Source organism: Balaenoptera borealis (assembly GCF_965194805.1).
Source record: "Balaenoptera borealis genome assembly, chromosome: 12".
NCBI classification, from domain to species: Eukaryota; Metazoa; Chordata; class Mammalia; order Artiodactyla; family Balaenopteridae; genus Balaenoptera; species Balaenoptera borealis.
This window is the reverse complement of record NC_138869.1, coordinates 75,570,587-75,583,836: the sequence shown is the minus strand read 5'-3', so window position 1 is coordinate 75,583,836 and position 13,250 is coordinate 75,570,587. Positions and strand designations below refer to the sequence as shown.

Below are 13,250 nucleotides of genomic sequence, written 5' to 3'. Positions count from 1 at the left end.
GCTCTACAAGCCAGAAAGGAGTGGCACAATATATTTAAAGAGATGAAAGGGAAGAACCTACAACAAAAATTACTCTACCTGGCAAGGATCTCATTCAGATTCGACAGAGAAATCGAAAGCTTTACAGACAAGCAAAAGCTAAGAGAATTCAGCACCACCAAACCAGCTCTACAACAAATGCTAAAGGAACTTCCCTAAGTGGGAAACATAGAGAAGGAAAGGACCTACAAAAACAAACCCATAACAATTAAGAAAATATCGATAATCACCTTAAATGTGAATCAATTAAATGCTCCAACCAAAAGACACAGGCTCGCTGAATGGATACAAAAACAAGACCCATACACATGCTGTCTACAAGAGACCCACTTCAGACCTACAGACACATACAGACTGAAAGTGAGGGGATGGAAAAAGATATTGCATGCCAATGGAAATCAAAAGAAAGCTGGAGTAGCAATACTCATATCAGATAAAATAGGCTTTAAAATAAAGAATGTTACAAGAGACAAGAAAGGACACTACATAATGATCAAGGGATCAATCCAAGAAGAAGATATAAAAATTATAAATATATATGCACCCAACATAGGAGCACCTCAATACATAAGGCAACTGCTAACAGCTATAAAAGAGGAAATCAACAGTAACACAATAATAGTGGGGGACGTTAACACCTCACTTACACCAATGGACAGATCATCCAGACAGAAAATTAATAAGGAAACACAAGCTTTAAATGACACAGTAGACCAGATAGATTTAATTGATATTTATAGGACATTCCATCCAAAAACAGCAGATTACACTTTCTTCTCAAGTGCACACGGAATATTCTCCAGGATAGATCACATCTTGGGTCACAAATCAAACCTCGGTAAATTTAAGAAAATTGAAATCATATCAAGCATCTTTTCTGACCACAATGCTATGAAATTAGAAATCAATTACAGGGAAAAAAAGGTAAAAAACACAAACACATGGAGGCTAAACAATACGTTACTAAATAACCAATAGATCACTGACAAAATCAAAGAAGAAATAAAAAAATACCTAGAGACAAATGACAATGAAAACACGACGATCCAAAACCTATGGGATGCAGCAAAAGCAGTTCTAAGAGGGAAGTTTATAGGAATATAAGCCTACTTCAAGAAATAAGAAAAATCTCAAATAAACAATCTAACCTTACACCTAAAGGAACTAGAGAAAGAACAAACAAACCCCAAAGTTAGTAAAAGGAAAGAAATCATAAAGATCAGAGCAGAAATAAATGAAAGAAACAAAGAAAAAAACAGCAAAGATCAATAAAACTAAAAGCTTGTTCTTTGAGAAGATAAACAAAATTGATAAACTTTTAGCCAGACTCATCAAGAAAAAGAGGGAGAGGACTCAAATCAATAAAATTAGAAATGAAAAAGAAGTTACAACAGACACCACAGAAATACAAAGCATCCTAAGAGACTACTACAAGCAACTCTAAGCCAATAAAATGGACAACCTGGAAGAAATGGACAAATTCTTAGAAAGGTATAACCCTCCAAGACTGAACAAGGAAGAAATAGAAAATATGAACAGACCAATCACAAATAATGAAATTGAAACTGTGATTAAAAATCTTCCAACAAACAAAAGTCCAGGACCAGATGGCTTCACAGGTGAATTCTATCAAACATTTAGAGAAGCGCTAACACCCATCCTTCTCAAACTCTTCCAAAATATAGCAAAGGGAGGAACACTCCCAAACTCATTCTATGAGGCCACCATCACCCTGATACCAAAACCAGACAAAGATACTACAAAAAAAGAAAATTACAGACCAATATCACTGATGAATATAGATGCAAAAACCCTCAACAAAATACTAGCAAACAGAATCCAACAACACATTAAAAGGATCACACACCATGATCAAGTGGGATCTATCCCAGGGATGCAAGGATTCTTCAATATACGCAAATCAATCAATGTGATACATATTAACAAATTGAAGAAGAAACACCATATGATTATCTCAATAGATACAGAAAAAGCTTTTGACAAAATTCAACACCCATTTATGATGAAAAACTCTCCAGAAAGTGGGCATAGAGGGAAGCTACCTCAACATAATAAAGGCCATATACGACAAATGCACAGCAAACATCATTCTCAATGGTGAAAAACTGAAAGCATTTCCTCTAAGATCAGGAGCAAGACAAGGATGTCCACTCTCGCCACTATTATTCAACATAGTTTTGGAAGTTTTAGCCATGGCAATCAGAGAAGAAAAAGAAATAAAAGGAATACAAATTGGAAAAGAAGAAATAAAGCTGTTACTGTTTGCAGATGACATGATCCTATACATAGAGAAACCTAAAGATGCCACCAGAAAACTACTAAAGCTAATCAATGAATCTGGTAAATTTGCAGGATACAAAATTAATGCACAGAAATCTCTTGCATTCCTATACACTAATGATGAAAAATCTGAAAGAGAAATTAAGGAAACACTCCCATTTACCATGGCAACAAAAAGAATAAAATACCTAGGAATAAACCTACCTAGGGAGACAAAAGGCCTGTATGCAGAAAACTATAAGACACTGATGAAAGAAATTAAAGATGATACAAATAGATGGAGAGATATACCATGTTCTTGGATTGGAAGAATCAACATTGTGAAAATGACTCTACTACCCAAAGCAATCTACAGATTCAATGCAATCCCTATCAAACTACCACTGGCATTTTTCACAGAACTAGAACAAAAAATTTCACAATTTGTATGGAAACACAAAAGACCCCGAATAGTCAAAGCAATCTTGAGAACAAAAAATGGAGCTGGAGGAATCAGGCTCCCTGACTTCAGACTATATTACAAAGCTACAGTAATCAAGACAGTTTGGTACTGGCACAAAAACAGAAATATAGATCAATGGAACAGGATAGAAAGCTCAGAGATAAACCCACGCACATATGGTCACCTTATCTTTGATAAAGGAGGCAAGCATATACAGTGGAGAAAAGACAGCCTCTTCAATAAGTGGTGCTGGGAAAATTGGACAGCTACATGTAAAAGTATGAAATTAGAACACTCCCTGACACCATACACAAAAATAAACTCAAAATGGATTAAAGACCTAAGTGTAAGGCCAGACACTATCAAACTCTTAGAGGAAAACAGGCAGAGCATTCTATGACATAAATCACAGCAAGATCCTTTTTGACCCAGCTCCTAGAGAAATGGAAATAAAAACACAAATAAACAAATGGGACCTAATGAAACTTAAAAGCTTTTGCACAGCAAAGGAAACCATAAACAAGACCAAAAGACAACCCTCAGAATGGGAGAAAATATTTGCAAATGAAGCAACTGACAAAGGATTAATCTCCAAGATTTACAAGCAGCTCATGCAGCTCAATAACAAAAAAACAAACAACCCAATCCAAAAATGGGCAGAAGACCTAAATAGACATTTCTCCAAAGAAGATATATAGATTGCCAACAAACACATGAAAGGATGCTCAACATCATTAATCATTAGAGAAATGCAAATCAAAACTACAATGATATATCATCTCAAACCAGTCAGAATGGCCATTATCAAAAAACCTAGAAACAATAAATGCTGGAGAGGGTGTGGAGAGAAGGGAACACTCTTGCACTGTTGGTGGGAATGTAAATTGATACAGCCACTATGGAGAACAGTATGGAGGGTCCTTAAAAAACTAAAAATAGAACTACCATACAACCCAGCAATCCCACTACTGGGCATATACCCTGAGAAAACCATAATTCAAAAAGAGTCATGTACCAAAATGTTCATTGCAGTTCTATTTACAATAGCCAGGACATGGAAGCAACCTAAGTGTCCATCATCGGATGAATGGATAAAGAAGATGTGGCACATATATACAATGGAATATTACTCAGCCATAAAAAGAAATGAAATGGAGGTATTTGTAGTGAGGTGGATGGAGTTAGAGTCTGTCATACAGAGTGAAGTAAGTCAGAAAGAGAAAAACAAATACAGTATGCCAACACATATATATGGAATCTAAGGGAAAATAAAGGTCATGAAGAACCTAGTGGCAAGACAGGAATAAAGACACAGACCTACTAGAGAATGGACTTGAGGATATGGGGAGGGGGAGGGGTAAGATGTGACAGGGTGAGAGAATGGCATAGACATATATACACTACCAAATGTAAAATAGATAGCTAGTGGGAAGCAGCCGCATAGCAGAGGGAGATCAGCTCCGTGCTTTGTGACCACCTAGAGGGGTGGGATAGGGAGGGTGGGAGGGAGGGAGATGCAAGAGGGAAGAGATATGGGAACATATGTATATGTATAACTGATTCACTTTGTTATAAAGCAGAAACTAACACACCATTGTAAAGCAATTATACTCCAATAAAGATGTTTAAAAAAAAAAATGGGTGGAAGACCTAAATAGACATTTCTCCAAAGAAGACATACAGATGGCCAAGAAGCACATGAAAAGCTGCTCAACATCACTAATTATTAGAGAAATGTAAATCAAAACTACAATGAGGTATCACCTCACACCAGTTAGAAGGGGCATCATCAGAAAATCTACAAACAATAAATGCTGGAGAGAGTGTGGAGAAAAGGGAACCCTCTTGCACTGTTGGTAGGAATGTAAATTGATACAGCCACTATGGAGAACAGTATGGAGGTTCCTTAAAAAACTAAAAATAGAATTACCATATGACCCACCAATCCCACTACTGGGCATATACCCAGAGAAAACCATAATTCAAAAAGACACATGCACCCCAGTGTTCATTGCAGCACTATTTACAATAGCCAGGTCATGGAAGCCACCTAAATGCCCATCGACAGACGAATGGATAAAGAAGATGTGGTACATATATACGATGGAATATTACTCAGCCATAAGAAGGAACGAAATTGGGTCATTTGTGGAGACATGGATGGATCCAGAGACTGTCATACAGAGTGAAGTAAGTCAGAAAGAGAAAAACAAATTCCCTATATGTGGAAACTAGAAAAATGGTACAGATGAACTGGTTTGCAGGGCATAAATAGAGACATAGATGTAGAGAACAAATGTATGGACACTAAGGGGGGGAAGCGGCGGGGGGTGGGGGTGGGATGAACTGGGAGATTGGGATTGACATGTATACACTGATGTGTATAAAATGGATGACTAGTAAGAACCTGCTGTATAAAAATAAATAAAATAAAATTCAAAAATTCAAAAAAAAAGAAATACAAGATAATAAAAGAACACCAATTGAAGGGGAAGCAGAGACAAACGAGGGGTTTTCAGGACAGGTGAGACTGTGCCCATGTGAACATGAAGGAAAAAATGGCTCTGGGGTTGGGAGGGTGGTAGAACTTAAAGATACTGGAAGAGAGAGGACATAGGTGAGAAAGCAAGTTCCTGGGGATTGTCAAAGGCAGGGAGTCGGGGAGAGAGAGACAGAAAGAGAGAGAGAGAGAGAGAGAGAGAGAGCAGTCATCTTGGAAAAGGAAAATGGAAATCTGGGATGGACATAGACAGGAGGAAGAAAGAAAGAATTTAGAGAAAAATATATTGAAGAGGGAGGAAAATAATGCCAGCTACTTTTTTTGAGCACTTGACAATGTGCCATACACATTTACATACCCAGATAGTGAAGCCACCCGGAGAGTTAGGAAACCTGCCCAATAGCTAGTAAATGACAGAGCTGGGCTTACTCACCGTAAGAAGCAGAGCCTGTGTGCTTAACCCTTACTCTGTAGTTTCAGTTTCTGTCCCACTCAGCCTACCAATCCTACACTCTGCCCCATGCTCAGGCTAGACATATTCCCCTGCCCCTGCCAGATCTGGATCACTCCTGATCCAATCAAGTGGCAGGTGAGATTCCCTACACCTATGATGCCTTTCATCAGGTTCAGTGCCTGGGTCCCTTCTTCTAAGCTCCGGTGTTCTCAACCAGATCTTCCCTTTGGCTGGACATCCTGCCTCACTATGGCCCCTGGACAGGGGTTGAGATCTTTAGCTTAGAAAATATGAGATCTTAATAATGGGAGAATGGCCTCAGCTGTAAGTGGCAGAGAGTGACAATGCAAATACAAAGAGAGAGGTGGGAGCACGTCAAGTCTGTGAGGGATCAGAAGTGAGAGAGAGTTTGGGGCTGGAAGGCAGGGGTTTGGATCCAGGAAGATGAGATCAAGCAAAAGCAGGACAGGACCAAAGAGGGAAGTGGGAAAAGGAAATCTTAACTGGCTGCTTAGCAGCAGATGATGTTTGTAGGCTCTAATGTTTGTGGTTGGTGGTCCCAGCTAAGGGTGGAGTGGGTACCACAAGTCACTCTCTCAAGCCCACTTCTCAGGCAGGGCTGGGCAGGGGATTTCCCAGGTTGGGTTGATGGTGTGCCTGGATAGAGTTTGAGTTGTTCCAGTTTTGAGAGGCTTATTTCCCTGCCAGTTGTTGGCAGCCACACCCTTCCCCCAGCCCAGGGCCTGTCTGGGTGCTGGCCATGGTCCTGACCGGACTCTTGTACTCCTCTGGCCACCCAGGTTGGCGAGAGTGGGGATGGAAGGATAACAGAGAATCTGAAAGAGGGTGAGGATGTTCACCTATGTTGATCTTGATTTATTTCTAGGGAAGGAGGGGGAGTAGAGCTGTGTATTGGAGGATAGTGATGATTTGGAAGAGCTGCTATAGGCAGTTTACTAGGAAACTTCCGGACATTCTGAAAAGGATTACCCAGCAGCTGTGAAGTCTTAGCCAAAGTTAGACATCAGGAGTATATCATGTGTCCAGTCATGCCTCTGGTTCTAGGGCTTCCCTCAGCAACGGTCACCACTGTATCCAGGAACACTGAGGCTCCAAGAGACCTGAGTTCTCCAGCACGTACATGATAGTTGAATAAATACATGCATCAGTGAATGATGGCATTCAGCTGGAATGATGTAATAGAGGGGAAAAGATCTCTGTGCCAAAGTGTGAAGTGGCAGGTATCTTTGAACTCAGATTTAGCAAAAGGAAAGGAAGGACCCTGTGCCTGGGAGTGGGGTGGTGCAGAAATGTTCCTATGCTCAGACATGAGAATTAGGGGATTGAACTACAAATTAGCACAAGCTAAGAGAAGAGAGAGTTTGACGTGCACATGCTGTGAATTCATATGCATGAATTGGCAAAGATTTCTTGGTGCCTGCCCTTTGCTATGAGGCTTAGAGGAATAAAAAATACCCTTTTCTCAGGTAGGAAGGATGTGAGAAGAAGAGGTCAGAATGGAGCATAAGTGGGACAGAAAGTAAGATATTCATGGGATTTCTGAGCTCTGCTTCTGCCTAAGATACAGAAAGCTAGAAACATTTAAAATAGCACCAAAATCATGAAATACTTAGATAGAAATTTAACAAAATATGTGCAAGATTTGTATGCTGAAAATATAAAATATTGGTGAGAGAACCCAAAGAAGAAATATGTCCACAGATTGGAAGACTCAGTAGTGTCAAGATGTGTAGTTCCCTCCAAATCGAGCTATAGATTCAGTGCAATCCCATCAAAAGCCTAGCAGGCTCTGGGGAGAGTGTAGGGGGGAGAAATTGACATACAGTGTCTAAAATTTACATAGCAAAGTTACTAGAACAGCTAAAACCATTTTGAAAAGGAACAATGTAGTTGGATTACTCACATCACCTGATTTCAAGACTTGTTATAAAGCTACAGTGAGTAGTCAAGATGGGGTGATATTGGTAAAAGGATAGACACACAGATCAACGGAACAGAGTAGACAGTCAAGAAGTAGACCTACATGTCAAGTGATTTTCAATAAAGATACTAAGGCAATTGAATGGAGAAAGGGTAGTCTTCTAAACGACTGAGAAGGCTGGTACGGGCAGGACAGTGGGCTGTCCTCTTGGAGGTCTGGGATCCTCAGCACCCTGCTGCTGGGCTGCAGTGGTGGCCCCTCCTCTCCTCTCCTCCCCCACCCCACTCCCCCTCCTTGAATCATAAAGCCAGATCCCAGTCCTGATGATTGCTCAACCTCCAGGAGCCAGTTCCTGTGGGCAGCGCCTGACGAGCCTGAGCCTCTCCTTTCTGCAGTTCAAGGGAAAGAAGAGATCTTGCACAAGGCACCCTGCGTCTGTCCTCCACAAGAGAAGGGTGACATGGAGCCTCTTGGGCTGCTCATCTTGCTCTTTGTCACAGGTAGGATTCCCTCCCTCCGCTGCCTTCTTTCCCTCTCCTTCCTTGAGTATATGGCAAGTGGGTGGGTGGGTAGGGAGCACTGAGCCAAAGTGTGAAGATGGCTGAAATTCTCGGCATGTCCTGCACCCCCTCTTCTCACTGTGCCCCATATTCTTCATCATCTCCCTCTCTGCCCAGCATCAGATTCTTCATGTACGTGGAAGTGTCAGAGGCTGGTGGATTCGGACACCTAGAAAGGGAAGGAGTTCTGATGGTGGCATCTCAGGCACTAGCTAGTAGTTGGGGGAAGTTTTGGGGGGCACTGGTAAGAGCCCCTAAAATTATGAACCACTTAACTAGCCCCAGAAGAGTAGCAGCGTGGGAGGGAGAAAAGAACCTGGTACTGGTAATCTGCATCTTTGGGGTGCCCCTCCGTCCTCTTGTCCTCAGCCCTGGATGGGAGGTGAAGGGGCTGAAGATTTTGTGATTGAGCAGGGGGGATTGGCACCCCAGATTCTTGCACATGACGGCCTTTTCTCGTTGGGGAAGGGTGCCTCTTGCTCCCCCAGAGCAATAGGCATACCTGGGTGAGAGGAGAGACTGTTCCAATGGAGCTGGAGCTTCTTGGCTGGAGGTGGAGTAGGGGAAGAGGGATGCGTTGGCCTGCCCAAAGGCAGAGGGATGGACTGGGGAGTATGGAGGGGGCACTGCTCACCAGGTCTCTCTGGTTCCAAAAGACAGGCCACCAGCTCCCCAATCCTTTTTACAAGTTTCTGTCACCATGTGGTTGAAGATGTGGTTGAAGAGAGGGGAGGCTGAGGCAGAGGGCGCTGGGTGATTCTCTTATAGCCTCTGCCCTGGCAATAGACTGGCACTCTAAGCCCACCCCAAGGAGGGTCCCTAAAATAGCAGCCTCATGTCTCTCCCAAAATAGTTCTGAGACTCATCCCTCCTGAAAGGGGAACAAAGACACAGAAATAGGGAAGCTGGAAGCTAAAGGTCAGAAAGAGGAGAATGCAGTGCTGGTATGAGCGTGGGCAGCTGCAAAGTAAGCAAGGATGGCGGGCGTGGGGAGGGGGTGCCCAGCCCCACGTGGGAGCAGCCCCAGGCCTGAGAGGGCCACTGGCCCTGCTCTCTTGAGATGGAGGGGGAGAGGGGAGGGCTTGATTTCATGTGACAGGAAGAACATGAGCGGACTAGGACTGGAGGGAACTTCAAGACCAAATGTCTCTGGAAATAGGCCCAGAGAGGGTCAGTTATTTTTCTAAAGATGTCCAGCAAGTCCAATGGTGATAAAGCCAGATCCAGGACCCGGGTTTCCTGGTTTCCAGCTTCCTATAAACACATACCTGGGTTATGCCGCCTTCTCCCAACTTGTGTAAAGACCTGAGTTCCTTAAGTGCGGGATTTCTGTCTCTTCTGTTCATTGAACATAGTAGGTGTTCAATAAACACTTGGTAAGTGAATGAATGTCTCCTCCCCAGAGCTGTCCCGAGCCCACAACACCACGGTGTTCCAGGGCACGGCAGGCCGGTCCCTGAGGGTCTCCTGCCCCTACAACTTCTTGAAGCACTGGGGGAGACGCAAAGCCTGGTGCCGCCAGCTGGGTGAAGAGGGCCTGTGCCAGCAGGTGGTCAGCACTCACCCCTCGTGGCTGCTGTCCTTCCTGAAGAGGCGCAATGGGAGCACAGCCATCATGGACGATGCCCTGGGTGGCACACTCACCATTACGCTGCGGAATCTTCAAGCCCACGACGCTGGCCTCTATCAGTGCCAGAGTCTCCATGGTAGCGAGGCCGACACCCTCAGGAAGGTCCTGGTGGAGGTGCTGGCTGGTGAGTGGGCAGCTGACTGCACCCTGGCCTGCCCTTGGGCCTGGGGTCGTCTTTAGTGTCTGAGCACAGGACCACTCTCAGGGCTTTCGGGGACCCTGGGAAATCCCACAGTGTGGATCTTGTCCCTCCCCACCCCACAACTCAGGGTCAACTCAGGGTCACTGTGGATGGTTGTGCAGGTTGCTAACTGCACAAGGGGGTCACAATCCAGCCCTGCTGTCTCTCTCCAGGCTGTGCTCCCTGGTGGAGGACTGCATCACTTGCAGGAAGGGTACAGTTCTCTAATTTGCACAAGGCACCTTATGAGCTAGCTGTGGTCCTGCTTCCCCCAAACAGCTTTATCCATTTGGCATCTGGTTAGGATGTGAGCACTGAGGTGGTCCTTAAGGAGTAGGAGGACATTCATCTATTCCTTCACTCAACCACCCAACGGACCTACCAACATAGATTAAGCACCAACCTGGTACAGAGAAACAACCCTAGAAAGGAACACTGCTGTGATCCTGGGCAACGTGCTTCTCCTCTCTGGGCCTCCATTTCCCCATCTTTAAATGGAGGTGGCGGTGCCTGTGCTGCTGACCCCACAGGGCTCCCATGAGACACAAATGATATGACAGAGTTAAAAGTGCTTGGCGTCAGTGACAGCCGTTGCCCCAGCCTCCTGCTGCTAACTGCTTGGGATCCTCATTTCAGGCTTGACTAGGTGAGACGGGCAGTGGTGGGGTCCTTCTCATCCCTGAGCTTGCACAGGGGCTGCCCTTCAGGAAAGCTTTCTGTCTGTGTCTCCAGAACGTGGCTGTGTCCCAAAGGAGAACAAATCTGAGGTTACGTATCCCTTTTCTGACTCTCCCCTTGTCCAACTCCTCTCCCCAACATGGCCGCTTATCATGGAAATGAAGGTTGAAAGTAACATTCGTCTAAGGTGGGGAGGGTAGGGTACACTGCCTGCCTTAGACCTCAAACCCTACCTCCATGGGAGTAGGGGGTGAGGACACACAGATTTTCAGCCCTATCAGGGTCTAAGGCTCAGCTGACTCCCAAGAGGATAGCAGGAAAAAATAACAACAACAACAACAATAACAATAATCCATAGCTGGTATAGGCAGCTTGACTGTTCACACAGGACTTTCAAAAACACCCATTATTTCGTTTGATCTTCCCAAAGACCCTGTGTGATGGGAGGGTGGGAGTTGCAGTTACTGAGCTCCTGTGAGGGGATGGGTACTACAAAGGATGCTCTCACTGTATCCTGCAACGCTATTATTAAGAAGGTGTTCCTAATTGCTCCACTTTACAGGTGAGGAAACTGAGGCTCAGAGAGGTTAACAACTTGATCCACACATGGCCATGTCCCAGAGAGCCTCACCCTACCCAGAGAGGTTCTCCCCACTGTGGCATCAATGAGGGGGGCTAGAAGCTCACAGGCTCTGTCTCCCACAGACCCCCTTGATTACCAGGACCCTGGAGATCTCTGGATCCCTGAGGAGTCCAAGAGCTTTGAGGATGCCCACGTGGAGCACAGCATCTCCAGGTATAGTGACAGGTCTTTCCTAAAATCCCTGGGCAGACCTCCACCCTGCAGAGCCAAGGCATGGGGTGGCAGCTGGGGGGCGGCATGTGCCAGAAGTACAAATTCCAAGGCAATTAGAACACTAAAGTGTCTGCATATGATCTTGTCTAAACACCCCTCCAACCAGCCAGTGTGTGTTGGTATGACTGTGCCAGTTGTTAAAATACTGCAAAACTTCCCTAACAGTTTGTAAGTAGCTGCTGCTCCAAGACTCCTGAATGGTCGGCCACCCATCCCCTCCCCTGGCAGCCCTCAGACATCTCCACAATTCAGCAACAATGAAAGTTTTAGTATTTTAGTACAAAACTGGTACCCTCAGATCCCTGCTTCCCTGATGGGACCAGAATCAGTTCTGACTGGTTCTTGACTGGTGTTTAAACACTGTTAGTATAACCATGAAGTGCACATGTGCATGCGGACACACACACACACACACACACACACACACACACCATACCACACCATCATGCAGAAAACTGCTCAGCAAGGGAGGTAATTGTTTAAAAGCAGTCAGCAGGCAGATCCATGCCTGGAACTCAGGTCTCCTGACTACAGGCTCCCCCAAGCCCCGCAAAGCCTCATCCAGGGATGGTGCTGGATGGGGAGATATCCTCAGCCCCCGGAGCTCCTGGTGTCTCCCCATTCCTTCTATGAGGGCAGATTCCAGTCTGTGGGTCCCCTCATGGCCTCCCACATGTCCTCTTTTTTTCTCCAAGGAACCTTTCTGAAGAGGAGAGCCCCTTCCCACCCATTTCCATCCTTCTCCTCCTGGCCTGCATCTTTCTCAGCAAGCTTCTAGCAGCCAGCGCTCTCTGGGCTGCAGCCTGGCATGGGCAGAAACGGAGGACACCCCATGCCAGTGGGCTGGACTGTGGCCATGACCCAGGTTATCAGCTCCAAACCTTGACAGGTGAGCTTGGAGAGCATGGTGGCGGCTGGGGGCTGGTGAGGTGGGACTGAGAGGGGCCGAGTGAGTACTCTCTGTTGCAGAGCTGAGAGACACGTGAGAGGAGGACCCACGGTGGAGGAGAGGCCTGGGAGAGGTCTGCACGGACGACCCCCGCCTGCTGCACACCCGCCCCTTGGCCACCAAGTCTCCTGGTTCTGCTTTCGCAAAAGGCCACTCTGCCTGTACCCGGCTTCTCCTGGCTCCTGGAAGCAGGGATTTGTGCGTGTGCGTGTGTGTGTGTGTGTGTGTGTGCATGTGTGTGTGTGCATGGGAGGTGGGAAGGACATCTACCAACTTCTGGACATTGGACATTAAACACTCTCACAAATAAATCCAAGACTTCATGTTTAACTGATGGTTTAGGGCGTCATGAAGGTCTTCTCTTTTGCTACAGGGCTAGGAGAGTGAATTCAGATGAGGAAAAGATAAAAGGTCTGGCTCCTTGGGGCCTAGGGTCTTAGGATATCATGTCACTCCATTCCCACAGGCTCCAAACTGGCCAATCTTTTTATTCTTCTCTCTCCCTCCCAGAGATCTGATTACCAAGCCCTGTCTCCTCCTGTGGAATTTCTCTAGCATCCTCTCCTCTCCTCCTCCTGCCTCCTGTCCATCAGTTCCCTAGGATTACTGCTGGGCCCCCTGCCCCAGGCCCCCTGCCTCCCTCCGCCCCCCTCAAGTTCATCCAATTCCCAGCTGACTCAAACCTCTAGCAAACCTAGAGGTTTGCTTTTATCATGTT

General features: G+C 45.4%; 1 protein-coding gene across 1 annotated transcript; it reads left to right on the top strand.

Annotated features, from left to right (window-relative positions):
- The first annotated feature begins 5,135 nt into the window (after positions 1–5,135).
- Positions 5,136–12,695, top strand: TREM2 (triggering receptor expressed on myeloid cells 2). The gene is made up of 5 exons (XM_082346485.1): positions 5,136–8,178; positions 9,642–9,992; positions 11,433–11,523; positions 12,279–12,472; positions 12,553–12,695. Exons 1-5 carry the CDS (start codon positions 8,139–8,141, stop codon positions 12,567–12,569), a joined length of 693 nt encoding a protein of 230 aa, XP_082202611.1. The 5' UTR covers positions 5,136–8,138; the 3' UTR covers positions 12,570–12,695.
- The last annotated feature ends 555 nt before the right edge of the window (positions 12,696–13,250 follow it).

Bases quoted from the DNA above. Each gene is read 5' to 3' on its own strand.
- TREM2 (XM_082346485.1), top strand. From the start codon at position 8,139: ATGGAGCCTCTTGGGCTGCTCATCTTGCTCTTTGTCACAG. The intron at 8,179-9,641 runs GTAGGATTCCCT...TCTCCTCCCCAG, and splicing joins CATCTTGCTCTTTGTCACAG to AGCTGTCCCGAGCCCACAAC. The intron at 11,524-12,278 runs GTATAGTGACAG...TTTTTCTCCAAG, and splicing joins GTGGAGCACAGCATCTCCAG to GAACCTTTCTGAAGAGGAGA.